Source organism: Lytechinus variegatus, chromosome 12 (genome assembly GCF_018143015.1).
Source record: "Lytechinus variegatus isolate NC3 chromosome 12, Lvar_3.0, whole genome shotgun sequence".
Classification (NCBI taxonomy): domain Eukaryota; kingdom Metazoa; phylum Echinodermata; class Echinoidea; order Temnopleuroida; family Toxopneustidae; genus Lytechinus; species Lytechinus variegatus.
Genome location: NC_054751.1, coordinates 3,500,187 through 3,517,989, shown reverse-complemented (window position 1 = coordinate 3,517,989; position 17,803 = coordinate 3,500,187). Strand labels below are relative to the sequence as shown.

At 41.0% G+C, this 17,803-nt stretch overlaps 1 protein-coding gene across 7 annotated transcripts in view; it reads left to right on the top strand.

Annotated features, from left to right (window-relative positions):
* The window catches only part of LOC121424649 (dynactin subunit 1-like), a 74,530-nt gene extending 57,224 nt beyond the window's left edge, over window positions 1-17,306 (top strand). For all 7 annotated transcript variants that reach the window (XM_041620385.1, XM_041620380.1, XM_041620382.1 and 4 more), the window contains 11 exons: window positions 427-526; window positions 1,079-1,169; window positions 1,968-2,096; window positions 2,424-2,566; window positions 3,389-3,564; window positions 4,585-4,670; window positions 5,507-5,578; window positions 5,976-6,152; window positions 6,846-6,992; window positions 14,858-14,953; window positions 15,636-17,306. In XM_041620385.1, the coding sequence (XP_041476319.1) occupies window positions 427-526; window positions 1,079-1,169; window positions 1,968-2,096; window positions 2,424-2,566; window positions 3,389-3,564; window positions 4,585-4,670; window positions 5,507-5,578; window positions 5,976-6,152; window positions 6,846-6,992; window positions 14,858-14,953; window positions 15,636-15,776 (1,358 nt within the window). In that variant the 3' untranslated portion in view covers window positions 15,777-17,306. The remainder of the gene's footprint in view (window positions 1-426; window positions 527-1,078; window positions 1,170-1,967; window positions 2,097-2,423; window positions 2,567-3,388; window positions 3,565-4,584; window positions 4,671-5,506; window positions 5,579-5,975; window positions 6,153-6,845; window positions 6,993-14,857; window positions 14,954-15,635) is intronic.
* Window positions 17,307-17,803: the final 497 nt, after the last annotated feature.

Genomic DNA, 17,803 nt, shown 5'->3' with positions numbered 1-17,803 from the left:
TACCTGCTGAGATATCTGGGCTCCTGCTCAGTCAAAGGAACATCTAGCCCATGGATCGCTTTGCTTTTGTCGTTGGTGTGGGGTACTTCCATACCGGTTCCATGACATTTGCTCTGGCGACAATTGCTCTGATGGAAAACCTGCACGTTAAGCCAAATATGAAACCTAAATACTCCCAAAGTAAATAAGCCCTAATCCTTATCTTTGCATTATTCTGGACCGAAAACTCTAAAACCTAAGTCCAAACCTATGCCCTCTGAGATATTAAGACTGGAGCAATTGTTGTAGGAGGAAACATCGTGTCACGGCCATACCAACACATTCCTGCGTATGCTCATATATGCATAAACCCTTTATTTAACACATGAGCATTATTTAAAGCATGAAACATATTTTAAGACTGTCTCATTGTCATTTTTCCCACAGATACTGATGGTATACCTGTGAAGAAGTTGGAACAACTTGCCGATAGGTCATCGGAACTTGCCTTTGGAAAGGCTGACAAGGGACCATACCAGAGCTTCAGGTACTGTTAAAGTCTGTGAAGTACTGATATTTCATATAAAGCCTATTTTATTTTGGGGTAAATCTCACCCAAAATACATGTCATTATTCCCATTAGCTTCTAGATTATTATTATTTTTTTTTTTTTTTGGGGGGGGTTAATTTCATATTTAAGTTTATTTTCACATCTACATTTAAGTTTATGTTATTGTCCTCCTTTATCATGTTCGGTAAGAACCGATAGCCTGGGTTTTATGACCTTTTTTATATAATTTATATGTTTGATCAATAAAGAGGTGATTTATATAAATTTTGTGCAATTTTAAATCTGATATTTGCATTTTTTGTTTGACTCTTGATTACTTGTTAATTATTTTGTTATCATTGCTTTTTGCTTTTTAATATACAAACTACCATTTTGTTGGTTTGATATTTTTTTCCAAAATGGAATTTTCACAGCTTTTGCTTGTATTTTGCCCTTTTCGTTCAAGTCAACTGCAGTATCCCTTTTAATGCTTGATAATGGACATTTTTTAGAGATTGTATACTATATCAGTTATTTGTGTCTTTGTAGGGAATGCCTGGTAAAGGCCATGGTGATTCTGAATAAGATCAGCACAGCAATGCAAGAGGGAGAATATGATGCTAACATTCCACAAGACAAGGTGATGATGGTGGTGATGATGATGATGATGATGGTGATGATGGTGATGATGATGATGATGGTGATGAGGATGATGATGATGGTGATGATGATGATGAAGATGATGATGAAGATGATGATGATGATGATGATGATGATGATGATAGTGGTGATGGTGATGGTGATGGTGATGATGATGATAGTGATGATGATGGTGATTGTGGTGATGATGATGGTGATGGTGGTGGTGATGATGATGATGATAGTGATGATGATGGTGATGGTGATGGTGATGATGATGGCGATGGTAATGATGATGATGATGATGATGATGATGATGATGATGATGGTGATGGTGATGGCGATGGTGATTGTGATGATGATGATGGTAATGATGATGATGATGATGATGATGATGATGATGATGATGATGATGATGGTGATGGTGATGGCGATGGTGATTGTGATGATGGTGATGGTAATGATGATTGATGATGATGATGATGATGGTGATGGTGATGGTGATGGCGATTGTGATGATGATGATGGTGATGATGATGATGAAGAAGATAAAGGTGGTGGTGGTGGTTGTGATGGTGTTGATGGTGATGATGATGATGGTGATGGTGGTGACGATGGTGATGATGATGATGAAAATTAGAAGGATGAGGAGGGATAGGAAAATGAATGTGTGGGTACTTGGTTTCAAGACTTGCAGTGAAAGTGAAATTGATAGTAACTTTTTATGTCTCGTCACAGTGGATTAAAAGGCCTAACAAATTCAGTTCATCCATTTGTTCATTATTTGTTATTTAAATAGATCCAACCCCCAGTTGAACGCCGTGCAGTAAAAGTGAAGTCAGAGATATGTGATGCCGAAGGACTTGGTCATAAACTCGAGAGTAAGGAAAGTGAGATGAAAGAAATGAAACGACAACTCAAACAAAAGGTATGCATGATCCACTTGAAGGTGATTCGTAATCTCATAGCTGTGGTTTACTTAAGCTTAGGCTAGCCTTCCTGTATTATCGAGGCGGAGGTTGCCGTCTATACATGTATGATGCAGTGATAATTTGTTAAAAAGCCATTTTTGTTCTGAAAATGAGAAGAAAAGGAATGAATTATGTGACTATTATCTTTGTCATTGATATTGAAGCTCTCTATAAAAGTGAGGGCTCAATACAATATTTAGTGAGCTAGTTTCACAAACTTTATGAGAATGGTGAAAAAAAGCAAACCATTTGTAACCATTCCCTTTACTCCTTTCTATCTACAGCAAGATGAAGTGAGTACAAGTCAGGTCCGTCTTGGTCTGGTTGAGAAGAAACTAGAGAACGCAAGCCGTGATGCTGAGGACAAGGTCCGCAAGGTTGAGCAGAAGCTGTCTTCGGCTCAAGAACAGGCAAAGAAAAAAGAAAAGTAAGCTTGTGGGAGGAGCAACTGAAAATGACATTGTTACTCTATATATTTTTTCAATTTCATTTCATGCATAGAATTTCAAAGCCTCTCAGGTTTTGGTAAAATTTACAAAAATTTGCCAAGTCACTGGTCTTGTGACAGTCAATTATTACATTATTACAATTTGTACAAATATGAAAAGTGACATGGTGTAGATCATGATAGGAAATAACATGTTTAGTGGACATACTATGCCATTTTAGTCAGGCTTATATTGATATAGAGCCACGTCTCGAGCTGGAACTGGTTGAAACCTTCATGATTTAATCACTGTCTGTAACATTCTGATACTCAGTAATTTAAGAAGATAAGTGTTTAAAGGAAATTTTGTTTTATCAGTGAAAATAAAAGTATTACCAAGAGAGATATCCAATAATTCAAATAAAAAAAATCATGTAAAATAAACTTCCAATACATTTTTTAATGACCTGAATGTTAGATGATACTCAATAATAATTCAACTTACAAAGCCTTTACCAACCTTCAGACAGGCTTTAGTCTACACCTGAGACCATATATGCATATGCATATTATGCATAATACAAAGATGTGTCATACATAGTAATGTTTTCCCAGGTTTTTGCAGGGAACCCCGCTTTTAGCAGGGAGCCCTCCTTTTAGCATGGAACCCTCCTTTACCAGAAGAGTATTCAAGGTTTACTAAATAAACCTTGATAATGCATATGCGGATCATTATACATGTATATTACTTATCACTAAAAAAAGTCAGGACGTTAACAGAAATGGATATTTCATTTATTCTATTTTCCTTTTTCAATGCAGAGAGTTTGAGGCTACCTTAGACCATATGCAGGTGGACATTGATTCTCTTGAGCAAGAGAAGAGTGAACTCAAGCAGAGGCTGACTCAACTATCCAAGAGGACATTGCTTGACAGCATTACCAGGACCACACCACAGTCTGGTGTCGCTGTGGCTATGTCAGGAGGGGCTGGACAAGGTATAGACACTCTCCATTCGTCTTTTGCAGTGTTTGATGACCTTACATCTCTATCTTCATCTCTTTATTTATATTCATAATTTGATTAATCATTTCATTAGGTGGTTTCAGACCGCCTCGAAGTTCGCCAGTTCCAGGTATTCTCTGATCGGGAAATTTACCCCAATCAGAAAATACCAGGTATTTTGGTAATGTGAAAGCAAACTACGCGTAATTTCCCCGAAAGAAAATACCCGCTAAATAGTAGGTACTTGGCGAAATTACGAGAACTTTCGTGGGGATTTTTCCAAGGTCGCAGGTATTTTGGCGATGTGAAAGCAAATTACGGGAACTTTTAGCCCAGCGTGTCGTTGGGCGCGGCGGCGTGGGTGGCTGCTGGGCTAGTGATTTTGAATCTCGCGCCTTGCCTGCTTATCAGACCACACTGCGCATGCTCGTAACTTCGGGAACTTATCCTGAAGGATGTGTTTCGGGGCGGTGTGAATGCAGGAATAATTAACGGGTATTTTTTAGCCTTAAAAAGTTCTCGTAATTTAACGGGGATTCTTGTGATCGAGGCGGTTTGAAACCGCCTAATATGTAGCCAAAGCTGTGTTAGTGTTAACCTGACTATTGCATCCACCTGCCTGTAGTGGCCACTTAAACTGATTCCCATGAAGTCAGATTATGAATTTAAGAACCTATCTATAGCAGTCAACAATCTTTAAAGGTCATGTTTTGCATTTCCTGTGGTTGGTCATTAAAGGTAGGCTTCACTGTATTTGTAATTTTTATTTTGTAAACATTTGTGTTTCAGCTTTTGGTTTTTTAATCATGTAAATTTTCAATGAATGAACCATTAGGCGGATTGCTTAAAGTACTTCAACAATAATCGCTAGAGAATATTCATTTGTCTCGCAATCTACTATGGTCAACAAGGAAATTCGTGATCACTCTCTTCAACAATATTAAAACAAATGTCACAATAAATCTGTCAGTTTTAGTTTTCAGACTGGAATGTCGTTTTGTTTTCTGTGATAGGTTCTGGTTCACCTGCCGGCCCTGCAGTAGGGTCAGGGGGCGGAGGTCAGGTCATGGTCAAAGATTCTCCCATGTTACTGCAACAGGTAAAATGTGTGAAAACTGTCAAAGAGGTACATTGTAAAGCTGTGATTATATCTCATCTTACTGCTACATGTAGAATATTTGTATGACTTGTGTAATGAGATCGAAGTTTGATTATATTTCACAAAATATCTATTGAATTGTGACATACTTTAAATTGAAGTGTGTGTTTATTGAAAGAATGTCAGTCAAGATCTAAATATTTTGAATTAAGCTGATGCAACTGAAATGATTGAAAAACACATTTATGCTGAGCATTTATCAGTTATTTGCTATAAATGGTTTGATAACTTTATGAAAAGCTGATTAGGCTATTTCTAAAGTTGATCACAGACTTATGGACCTGAATTCACAAAGGTGGTTTTGAAAACCGTTGGTTGAACCCAGGATTTATTCAGATTGCCTGTATGAATTATGCATATTTACCACATCTGTACATTAAAAATGTCCAATGCTAATGCACGCTTTTGTCAAAGTTCGCCAAATTGACGCCTGTTGTCATGGTTAAGTTCTCTATTTTATTCTTAAGTTCACCGTTTTGAGAGTGGACTCATTACTCATTATGAAAGTGTGCATTGGCATTGGACATTTTTAAATATTTGCAGTAAATAAGCATAATTTAATAGGAAATCTGTATAAACCATGGATTCAACCCATGGTTTTCAAAACCACCTTTGTGAATTGGGGCCATGGAGTGCTAAATTTTTCTATTGATGGTTTTACACATTCTGATTTTTTTTTATTTAATCTTGATAAGATTGTTGCATTAATATAAATATATATAACATTTCAAAGATTGTCAATAATAATATTTATGTTCATCTTTGTATTTTGTCAGATGGAAACACTACGCTATGCCCTCAGGCATGTTAAGCATGAGAATATTAGATTGAGGGCTCAGAAAATGAAGGTATGTTTTGTTATTTCGCGATGAACCTTATATTGCCATCATTTAAAGTTTGTATTTGAGAAGGGATGTACATGTTTTAGTTGAGTCAGTGCTGGGTCATCTGATATAGAGACTTCATATCTTTTCACTTTATGTAGCTTTCAAGGGGTAGTGAACTGACCAGCACTGTATGTGGTCTCTCATTTCATCATCAGTCCCTCATTCGCATACCGACCAGGATGTGCATATGACAATTTTGTGGAATTCAGTAAAACCTAAAAAGTTCCTAGCTTATTTTACACCTGATTTTGATGAAATTGTCATTGTTTTGCTTGTTAAATTTTTCTCTCTTTATTCAAATCAACTTTTTGATGGGGTGGACTTATCTTTAAATTTTGTTTTTCTTTTTTTGGTGTAGAGTATCATGGATGAATTGCCACCTCTGAAAGTCCCCAAGAAGCCTGTTGGTATAGCCAGCCCTACTGGGTTTGTGAAGCTAGAGACCGAGGCTTCTTCAGAGAAAGAGGAGGACACCACTGCATCACCCAGCAAAGATGTGGCTCAACTTACCAGGAACACTCGCAAACTCATGCAGGTCTGTAGCCCGTTTCGTAAACTATTCCCTTGGTAACAGGGCTCAGCAGCCTATCATAATCAAGGTTTCCATGGTAATTATAATTGTGGCAAATTTACAATAGTTGTAAGTCTTTATGAAACAGGAGCTTGTGGTAAAAATCTTAAATGAGTTTGATCAGAATTGATCACCCAAGTGTTTGCCCATGATTGAAAATAATCTGGAAGAAAATGTGTATTTACTGAGAAATAATCATGGTATTTTAGCCCAGGTTTTTTACTTCAATTACTAACATTGTTCCACATGTGCTTATCTGTGTTTTGGCAACTTTTAGTGTATACATTGTTGCAAGCTAATGCCCCACCCCAGGTTGCAGGTAGAAAAAATTACATTGCCCTGTTTGTAATTTTGTAAAAATTGTGTTAAAATCAGTGTCAGGTTTTTTTATTAGAATATAATAGAGAAATGTTTTGCCATTCTTTGATAATTAAGAGCTCTAATTTAACAAACAGTCCACGCATATAATTTTAAGGGATTATGATTATGTGACTTAACTATATTAGATCGATATTCTTTGTAAAAAAGTCCAATAAGCTTTCATTCAGTGACGGGTATATACAAAATAAATTGACATGTCTGTTAGAGATAGGGATATCTGTACTTGTAAGATCTCAACATTAAACTAACTTTGAATGTCGATCTTGACATTTGCAGGATTTACACAACCTTGCCTGTCCTACTGTGGTTGATATAAGCCACCGTAAACCAGGCACCGTGCCGGCCCTGGAGAAGGCCACGCCCAAGCACCAGCTGGTTGATAGGAACTGCCGCATCCAAGATATTAGCAAGAACCTCACTCAGGTAACATTGATTGTAATTCTTCCTCGCTGTTGTTGCATAATTAGGTGACAGATCAACTATTAATTTCGTACAAATTTTCTTTATTTCTTTATTTCTATTTTTCCGCCCTTGTTAGCACAAAATCTCCAAATCTACATCATCAATTATCTTCAAAATATCAGATATGGGAACTTATCATGTCATGTATATAAAACAAGTTCAAGATCAAAAGGTCATCATAACGTCTAGATGCCATTTTGTAAAATCACATTAACTTCAGGTCAAGAATTGACTGTCCATGTCATCAAAGGTCATGTAAAGGTCACGACGTGCGCATACGCTCTTGTCAAAATTAAAAAATGCTCAAAATCACTTTTTGACTAAAGTAGAGTATGATTCAGGCCATTTTAAGAATTTCAAAAATTTGCGCGCGCACGGCACTATAGAGCATAAGATCGCCATTTCTTTATATCACTGCATCGATAATATAATTTTGAGTAATTTGATATGTTGATCAACCTACGACAAGTTATAACAGAATTAGCCTCCATCAAAATTTACTTCAATAACTCCATACATCTACTTGATTTGCTAGTTCAGCCCTCTGGACTGCCATACCCGAATAGAACTCCCAAGGATTTAAAAAGCGCGAGCGCGCCCTCTCCCGTTCAGGCTTACTACCCATGATCACCGCGCAATTAGCGTCCATCTTCCTCTTTTGCTTTCGGCAAGCCACCTGTCAAGACGTGCTCAGATAAGTCTCCTAAGAGCTCAAATCTTTTTGAGCTTTGGTATATTATTTTCGCTTATCTGTGGTGCATTCTCCCTTTTAATTTCAATCTTTCCATTTGTGTGTAAGATTGTGTTCAGAATTTACACTTGGCGTGACTTTTTAGACGTGTTTTTGGAGACACTTAAATTGTTTTTCTAACGTTTGAGTTCTCGTCGCGCCGCATCGCTAGCGCGTTCGCGAGGCACCGGGCTTGGCCTGCCTACGTGGCAGCAAGCCTTCACCACCTGTCATGGTTATTGTTCTTCACGTTCAAAGCGTGGTGGCTTTTGGTGCCGTTTTTGAATTAAATTCTAGACAGCCTCTACACTTTGTTGTCGAGGGTGTTATTGTTATTTCTTTTTGCAGGTTGGGATCTTCAACTCTGTTCCTTCCTTGCTTTCTGGAATTGATTTATTAAGATTTTCGATTGATTATTGATTGATTAATTCTTCAATTCTCTTTCCTTTCTGTTCTGAATAAATTTCTTAATTGATATTTTATTCACAGGCGGATCTTAAAGCTCAATTCCTTTTTCCTTTTGTTCTGAATAAATTTCTTGATTGATATTTTATTCACAGGCGGATCTTAAAGCTCAATTCCTTTTCCTTCTGTTCTGAATAAATTTCTTGATTGATATTTTATTCACAGGCGCATCCTAAAGCTCAATTCCTTTTCCTTTCTGTTCTGAATAAAATTCTTGATTAATATTTTATTCACAGACGCTTCGGGGATTGTTTAATTCGGCTTACGCAATTATACCTGATGATTGTTCGGTTATTCAATCCCCCCTAAAAAAAAAAAAAAAAAAATTTTTGTTCTTTACAGGTGGGGTCTCCTTCCTGTTAGAAATTTTTTTGACCTGTCCCGGAATTGTTTTCTTCGTTCAATTCCCTCTTCCCTCCTAGTCTTATATATTTTTTTATTTCGACAGGCGGGCTCTACGATTCCCTTTGAGGATTTACTGTGTCGTTCTTCCTCTTGGAATCGTTACTAGAGACGTTCCTCCTTCCTCCTGTTCTGAATTTCTTTACCTTTCCACAGGAGGTTACTTTTTTTTTCCTCTTGGAAATTATCGTAAAATTTCTCTTATCTGGAATTATTTGTCTCTCAATCCCTTTTCTTCCTGCTCTGAAATGCTTGTTTTTGTGTTTCTTTGCAGGTGGAAACTTCGTTCTCTTCTGAACTTGCATTCATTTTTGAATTTTTGTTTCGAATTTTTCCTTCGGGCACAAAAAAAAAAAAAAAGAGAATATAGTAGGGGAACCTTGTAGGAGTTTCTTTTTTCAAAGTCTCCGACCTCCTTTTTCTTACAGGCAGATACCTAAACTATTCTTAGGTTCTTCTTCCTCCCTACCCCTCCCCTCTTGTTTTGTTCTGTTTGCTCAAACAAACTCCTTTTAGGAGGAGGGAAAGACCACTCCGGTCTCCACTTTTAATCTAAGCGAGATCTTTGTAAAAAAAAAAAAAAAAAAAATTCTTGTTTTTCCTTTTTCAGGGTAGAGAGAGGTATCTTTGAATGGGACTAACACAGCCCCAGAGGACCTGGTGCCCTCCACGGGGACCGCCCCGATTGCAAGTTACAGAAGTCGGCCGCCTCCAGGCGAGCAGGAGGGACGCCGCGGTGAGCGCCCAGCGGCGGTGAGTATGAGGGTGCGTCGATCAGCATTCCGAATTTGCGGTCGGATGCTAAGAGAAGGAAGGCCGAGACTGTGGTGCCACGGTCTCGGACAAAGGAAAAAGTGGTAGCCAAGGCTTCCAAGCCTAAACTAGGTCCTGCCGCCGCAGCACCCATAGGGCTATGCGACCCACCGGCTACCGGGTCACCAGAAGTCCGGAGGGAGAGTGCGGTTCTCTCCCCCCGGCACAGGTCAGGATCTCTGCCGTATAAGTCGTCCTCCGTTGACAGCATCGGGAGAGATCGCCCAGCCCCTGACCGCGAGAGGCGTCACACAGACTGTAACCACAATCTGATCGTGACCACAATCTGACCCCGTCAGATTCGGGTGAAGTTTCGTTGTTGGCGGCCGCCCTGCCAGGGGCGGCAAATCGTAAGAGATCACCCGTGCCTCTTGTGCCTTCTTCTGCTCCGGCCACGCCGGCGGAGCCCGCAAAATAAGAAGAAGAAGAAGAGGTCGAAGGAGAGGTCGGCCAGCCCTGTTGCCATGGGCATTCCTCCTTCAGACCCTCTTATCGGTGGCCAGATGTTACAGTCATACATGTTATGCTGCTATATTCTGCTACCGCGAGAGGCGTCACACATCGGGCTGTGACCACAATCTGACCCCGTCAGATTCGGGTGAAGTTTCATTGTCGGCTGCCGCCCCTGCCAGGGGCGGCAAATCGTAAGAAATCACCCGTGCCTCTCATGCCTTCTTCTGCCCCGGCCACGCCGGCGGAGCCCGCAGAAAGAGAAGAAGAAGAAGAGGTCGAAGGAGAGGTTGGCCAGCCCTGCTGCCATGGGCGTTCCTCCTTCAGACCCTTGTGTCGGTGGTCAGATGTTACAGCTATTCATGCTGCTACATTCTGCTACCGCGAGAGGCGTCACACATCAGACTGTGACCACAATCTGACCCCGTCAGATTCGGGTGAAGTTTCGTTGTTGACGGCCGCCCTGCCAGGGGCGGCAAATCGTAAGAAATCACCCGTGCCTCTTGTGCCTTCTTCTGCCCCGGCCACACCGGCGGAGGCCACGAAGAAGAAGAGGTCGAAGGTGAGGTCGGCCAGCCCTGTTGCCATGGGCGTCCCTCCTTCAGACCCTTGTGTCGTTGGTCAGATGTTACAGCTATTCATGCTGCTACATTCTGCTTTCGAGTAGTGCGGGTTCACCCCACCCTCGACGTCTACTCACCCCGCTGATGCCCCTGAGCATCAAGCGAGACAAGTGGGCAATAACCACCAGACACCCGGGAAATCCTCGAGCGATTCTGTTAAATCGCCAGCCAGTGCACCGACTAACCGGGTGCCCCAAGATCGCGTGTGCTTTCCAGCATTTTCGTCGATCTCAGAGCACGTGTCCCAGCCGACACGCGGGGCCACCCCGGCGCTTACTGGACAACCCCCCGGTTCAGTCCATAGAGCGAGACTCCCTTTACGAGGACAACCCCTATCCCGCGGTCGACTTTTCAGTAAGCGCTCAGGCGCTGCTTGACAAGTATCTACCTCACATCTACCCTCCGAGCGGGGGTATTGATGAAGCAAGGGAGTCCATATTTTCTCGCCCCGCCTCTTCAGGCGCTCCGAGCTCAATCGGCCGAATTGGGGGTCTCGGAGAGTGACGGGGTCGCTCTAGACGAGGCGGCTCCTACGACGAGGAAGCCGCCAGCTCCGTGGGTGTAAACCCACCCCCGCTCTGCTGCTGCCCGGAAGCGCCAGGCTCCGGCGCCGCCGTCTCGAAATTTTCAAGCCTCTCGAGGCTAGCGAGAAGGCAGGGGGGGGGGCGATTATTATGCAGGTACTCCCGAATTCGCCCTCTACGTCAAGCTCACATACGGCGACGACTCCTTCAGCGGTAACTCTCTCCATTCTTCCCCCTAAGCGGGCCCGTAGATTGGAGGTATGAATCTCTTACATACCGCATGCCGCACTTCTCTCGTGAGAATGTTTGGCTGCTTTGAGAGGACAACCTATCACGTCCGCGGACCGTCCGCCCAGGCGACGGGACCGTCGCTTTTCTGGCCTGAACCTCACTTTCTATTCGAAAGTAAGGGTGCCCTGTCTTACTTAGCTCCTACCCTTGCAACGCCAGAGTCAGGGCTAGTACAGACACCCGTTCTCCAGCGATCGCCGCTGAAGAGAGGGCGACTCTGATATGAGCACCATCACCGCTCAGCGGTATGTCTCACTATCTCATAGCTCTCCGAGCTTATGAGTATGTATATCGGATCTGAATGTCACGGCGATTAAAAGTTCTCCTGTGCTTAATAATCGCTATGCCTTCACCACCCGGTGCATTATGGTTATGTTAACCTATTTGTCTCGTATTCGGGCGGCTCGTACGAACCCTGCCCGAGCTGCCATCACCGGTCGTCCCCCCGGACACCGCCGGCAGCACCCGCACCGAATACGTGGAAGGAATCAGCTTTTCATATGCTAGATATCCCTCCTGTTGACATTCACAGCTGTTCCCCGAGTCTTTCCCGGTTGGGTAAACATCATCTCGGAGGAAAGTAACCGCCGTACATCTCATGAGATTGTTGGCTATGTACGCGCGTTCAAACTTGTTTAAAGCCCCAGGATTCTCTGTCGGCATTCTATGCCTACTTTCTGGGCACACCCACCGTACCGGGTCGGCGAGTTCACACCAAACTGTACACCGCCAGACCATCGGTCGAGCTCTAACTGTCTATCTTATAGACTGCCCTCTATGTGGGTCAATCTTGCGGGCGTCTCCGCCGCTCCCTCCTTGTGCGGAGTGGTCTACGGTGGATGTCTTTACCGTGCCCGTTAGTCGAATCGGCTTCTTTCTTAGAAATTTTTTCACGGCACACTCGAGTCGCCCCGCATGCTGCTTTCATCCTCCTTCCATGCAAGGCATGTGGCCAGGGTCACCGCACGACCGAGGATGATGTAACAGTGGATGGATGTATGCTTATGCCTTCCTAACCACGATCACTACGACCCGCCTTCTCTCGGGCCGACTGTGGATGAGCCTCTCCATGTAAGTGATTTACTTCACTGGAGTTCTTCTTTTAGAAATTTAGATTCTCATCCCCCGCTGCTTAGGGCGTCATTTTTGCCGCCCCCCCCCCGCAGCTTTTTGGAGCTCCTTATCTTACCGATATCGGACTGTTCCACGCTGCCGCAACCGGCGCCGGCGGTGCTCGCTCTTACGATCACCTGAGAAACAGGCCTTGTGACTGTTTTCATAAACAACTGGTTCTCACCGCAGACTGATGGAAATTTTGTGATTACTTCCTCAAGTCTCCTTCGCTTGTTTCTTCAAGCGAGGACTTCGACACTCTTAGCCAGTTTCCGTCCCTAACTTGATAGGACAGGGCCGTTGCTACCTCATTCGATTCCGTTGGGAATGTAACGGTTGAGGTATCATATCTGGCGATGTCTGTTCGTTTAGAGCATCTCTTGATGGTCGTTTACACGTAATATCGTGACAGATTTTTTTTCGCCAGCTCCCTCTGGCGTACACTTGCTGCTGCTAGGGATTCCCCCGCCCAGCGGACAGCCATCGCAGCCTAGCCTCACGGGCTCTCTCGGCGATGGTGGCTTGAGCCAAGCCACCTCTTCCACCGCGGGCACTGCACCCTCAGATGGGTGCTTCAATCAGTATGGGAGAAAGGGGATCCTGAGTTCTCTCTCGATCACTCGGTCTAACACACTTTTGTCGTGATGTGTACCGCGCTGTATCCCTGACACGCCCGGTTGAGCTGTTTTGACCAGACTGCTCTATTCTACATAGGCAACATGTCCGCGGCATTCCTTATTAACAGGATGGCACTCAGTCGCTTTCTCGACCCTTGTCTGCCTTACGAGTGGTTTTCTTCCTAAATCCCTACTCTCCGTCGTTCCTAGTCCCCTTCGGACCGCTAGTAACTTTTTACCACAGCTCTCTATCAGAATTCTGCAGATTTCTGCCCTCACGCATTTGAGACAGATATCGAATTCTGGGCGCTTTCTCCCACGCGGAGGCTTATTCTGAGATATCTCGCCTTCTCAGATTGGTCGATTGATCACTTACTGAGCCTTAAAAGCTTCAGTTTTCCGATCACGATTCTTGTTGAAATTTTCAACAAATTTCAATTCTTACGCTCTAGTCAGCAGGTGATGTTGTTCTCCTGACACTAGGCCGAGGGCCCATGATACTTAGTATTCCTGAGTATACAGGGCATTCCTCTCGAGGACATTTTTGAGGGCCGCCTTTTGGCGCTCAACTAACTCCTTCACTTCTTTCTACTTGAAGGACATTCCGTCCAGCGAGGCGAGATTTGCTGCTTCGGCGCTTAAAGCAGCTGCGGCTTTTTCCCCCTCTCCCTAAATTTCGTTGTTTTTGTTTTTTCTTTTAAATTTTCTTAGGCTTACAATTGAAAACATGCCTCCCTACGGTTTGAGTCCGTGCTGGTCTAGCAAATCAAGTAGATGTATGGAGTTATTGAAGTAAATTATGAAAATACTTACCTGATTTTCTTATTTACGAGATAACTCATACATCTACTTGATACCCTCCCACCGACCCTCCGCCTTGCGTAGCAACATGTTTCAACGTATGGGCTTGCGAAAGGTGAGGAAGATGGACGCTAATTGCGCGGTGATCATGGGTAGTAAGCCTGAACGGGAGAGGGCGCGCTCGCGCTTTTTAAATCCTTGGGAGTTCTATTCGGGTATGGCAGTCCAGAGGGCTGAACTAGCAAATCAAGTAGATGTATGAGTTATCTCGTAAATAAGAAAATCAGGTAAGTATTTTCATAGTTTACAGCATGCACGCTATGAACTATGAACATCCCTTTGGAAACAGAGGAGCAGAAAGATTTGTCAAGAAATCGAAGCATGCTCTGTATTTATAGTTGGAAAACACTTTGGACTAACACAGATGTTGCCAGTGTTGGCTTTCCTCAGCTGTGATCGATTGAAAGTCTTTGTAAGAGTTGGCCATAGTATCTTCACTACGTCTTTTTGAATATCCTAGAAAAAAAACTAAAACATGACTTTTGATAATGATTATCAATTTAGAATGATCCATTTTGTGAACTAAAATTGACTTTGAAATCCATTGTAAGATTGATTGAAGACCCCCAGGAGGAAACCAACCCTGTTCTGGGGCCCTGTCTTACAGGGTCATAATTTTTTTTTAAAAGAAATGTGCACAATGTCCTTTGTAAACAAAGAGAAGCACACAGAATGTTCAAGATAACGATGAATGCATGAATATACAGCATATCTAGAAAATATTTTGAACAAACATGCATAATAGATGTTGACATTGCTGGCCGTCCATAGTTACAGTCAATCGGATCAGTCACAACTCTTTGTAAGACAGGGCCCTGAACTCTGTTTTGATTTATCACAGGAAAAACTAAAACATTTTAGATGAAAGTGGTAGTAGTGATGATCAGTTTTGAGTGAAACTGCAAACTGTCATTGATTTATTTTTTTGATTTTGCAGTTGAAAATTGAGGTGCAGAAGTTGGTGACATCACTGAAGCCTGGGGCGCATGTCAAATCTGCCTTCAGTCAATTCACTTCAACTGAATATTCCAAGGTGAGAAAAGTAAAGAACATTTGGATAGGGGTAATGGTAATTCATAATGGAGGCAATGATTTAATCTGATGACCGGGGTAATAATATATCTGTAAAGTTTCTTAGACACGTTGTTTCGATGTATTAAGCGCTATGTAAAAGCGGATTATCAAATTAAACAGTTTGTTGGTGATGATGATTGTGGAGATTTTGATGATGGTGGTGGTGGTGGTGGTGATGATGGTGATGGTGATGATGATGATGGTGATGATGATGATGGTGATGATGGTGATGGTGATGATGATGGTGGTGATGTTGATGAGCAAAGTAAATAACATTTGGATAGGGGTAATGGAAATCCATAATGGAGGTAATGAAATGAAACAGTTTGTTGGTGATGATGATGGGGGAGATTTTGGTGATGGTGGTAGTGGTGGTGGTGGTGATGATGATGATGTCTTTGGTGGTGATGATGATGATGATGATGACGATGATGATGCTGGTAATGATAATGATATTGTGGTTTTGATGCTGCTGATGATGAATAGCCTAAACATGTACATTTCCAGTGCGTGTTGTATTACCACATTAGTCGGTTCAAGCATAAACACTTGAGCGTGACTTTTAGTCTGACTTAACTTTTTGTGATACACTCACAGAAATATTTATGCATTTTATCTCATCTTTTTTGTTGTCATGTCAGGTCCAAGAGGAGAAAGACCAAGCAACCAATCTAGGTAAAGTCTACATCCCTCTAGCGTCCGGACAACAACCGACGTCTTACTCCCTCAATCTACAGCCCCATCAGCTCAAACAGCTCTATGCTAGGGTCCTATCAACATAAAGCATGTCCATGTAGTCCCACATGCTTTATATCATGTGATGATTAATGTATTTATGTGTAGTTGTTCAACTAAAGTAATCGATTGTGTTACCCACATGTGCTCACCCCGCTTGAATCAGTGATTTAAAGCCATTTCAGTCATGTTTACATAGGTATATTATATTACCCAGCAATCATAAAACTATGATTGGGTTAATTATGTGTTTTTTCAGATTTCCAGAGTTCATTTCCAAATCAGTAAGTATAAGAAAATGAAAAAAAGAAAAATATGAATAATAGGAGATTGAATAAAGCAGACACATTTGTGAAGCTTTATTTCTTATTGAGATTAAAGTTCAAACTTTGATTTTTTTTCACCACCCAAAATGTTATTATTTTTGTAGTGGATACAAAATGAATTAACGAATATAATTATTGAGAAGAAATAACACAACTTTGGCCGTGCCACATTAAAGCTTGTAGCACAGTTGATTTATAGCTGTAATGAATTATGTAAAATATTGTTGCCCTGTATTACGTTTGTTTAAAACTGATAACCTGGGCCTTTTATTGTAATTGATTCCCTCTTTTTATGAATAAAAGGTGATTTATAAAAAAAAATGTATTATGTAATCTTGTAGAAATTAAGATTATGAAACAGTAATATATTGGTTGTAAAATCAAAGGAATACATACTTTGGTTTGATGTAAATGAAATAGATTCTTTAATTCAGACCAATTTGTAATGCGTGGACTTTGTGAATTAGAATTCATACAACACCACTTTATCTGTATGTATACAATATGTGTACCAATATTAAACAGCAAATTAAAGAAGAAAATATTCACTTTTTAATAGGGTTTATCGACATTGTGGGAGATTTTTTAACAAATGAATCTCTCAGTACAAATACCTTTGATGAAATCTTGGAATAGGCAACAAAAATAAAAGATCTTTAATCGTGATATAGATGGACCTCATGGTAATTCAACTAAGGATCCCTACACTATCAAGGCCATACATCATGCTTTATAATACAGAGCCTGTCTGAAGATTTGATACAAAATAATTTTGCTCCTGCATAAATCTGTTGACTTGTTAATTCTGTAATTCCCATAGGATTTTGCTCAGTAACCTCCAGATTGTGGTTGGCAATAGGTTAAATGCTTCCCAAAGCAAACGTATATGTACATGTACAGTATCAAATGCCGTGACCTTATTTATTTAGACCAATTATGTAAATAAAAGGGTAGAAAAGTAATTGTTTTTGCCATTAGGAGTCAAAGCCTAGTAATAGACCTTAAGAGAGTTCATCACCTCTATTTGTAATGCTTTGAGGGACAGATATTTCAGTGTGCAATATGGCAGTATCCTAGAATATAAGAACATTTTCAACTTTGTTTATTGTGTTAAGGGAATAGCGTTCATAATTTGTATTTTTTTCTTTTTATAAAATTGCTAAGTCTCTTTGTGGTGATAAATAACTTATTGTATTTACATTTATTTTTTGAAGGTGAGGTGAGAATCTCCTGTCAGACCTGTTCAACACAAACCATGTGTAAAAAGTTACTAGTAATTGTATATCTAAATGTTACCCCCCCCCCGTGATAAATTTGCTTACAACTGCAGTTAAACTGACATCTATTATAGTAATGTTAAATATAAGTTGACATTGTAGAGATGAATAGAATACTTTTAATGAATAAATAAGCAGAACATCAATGGATTATCTTCAGATTATTCAGGTTGGGAACTGTTTTCTCTTTCAAAAAAAACAATATATTTCTAGATAATAGAAAACTGAAGTGTTACTTAACCAACAAGCTTGCCACAAAAGAAATGTAACAAGATCCTTATACATTTTATCCCATACAATGCTATAATTTCTTTTCAATGGTATAAAAAAAATCAATTCTATATTAATGTATCTAGTTTAATGAAAATAAACATATAAGATTGCATGCTTGTTTGCTCAAAAATATGAAAATAAACCAGCTGTGGTTCATGTACTGAGAATAAATTCTTTCCCTTGCTTAAACCATAGTAA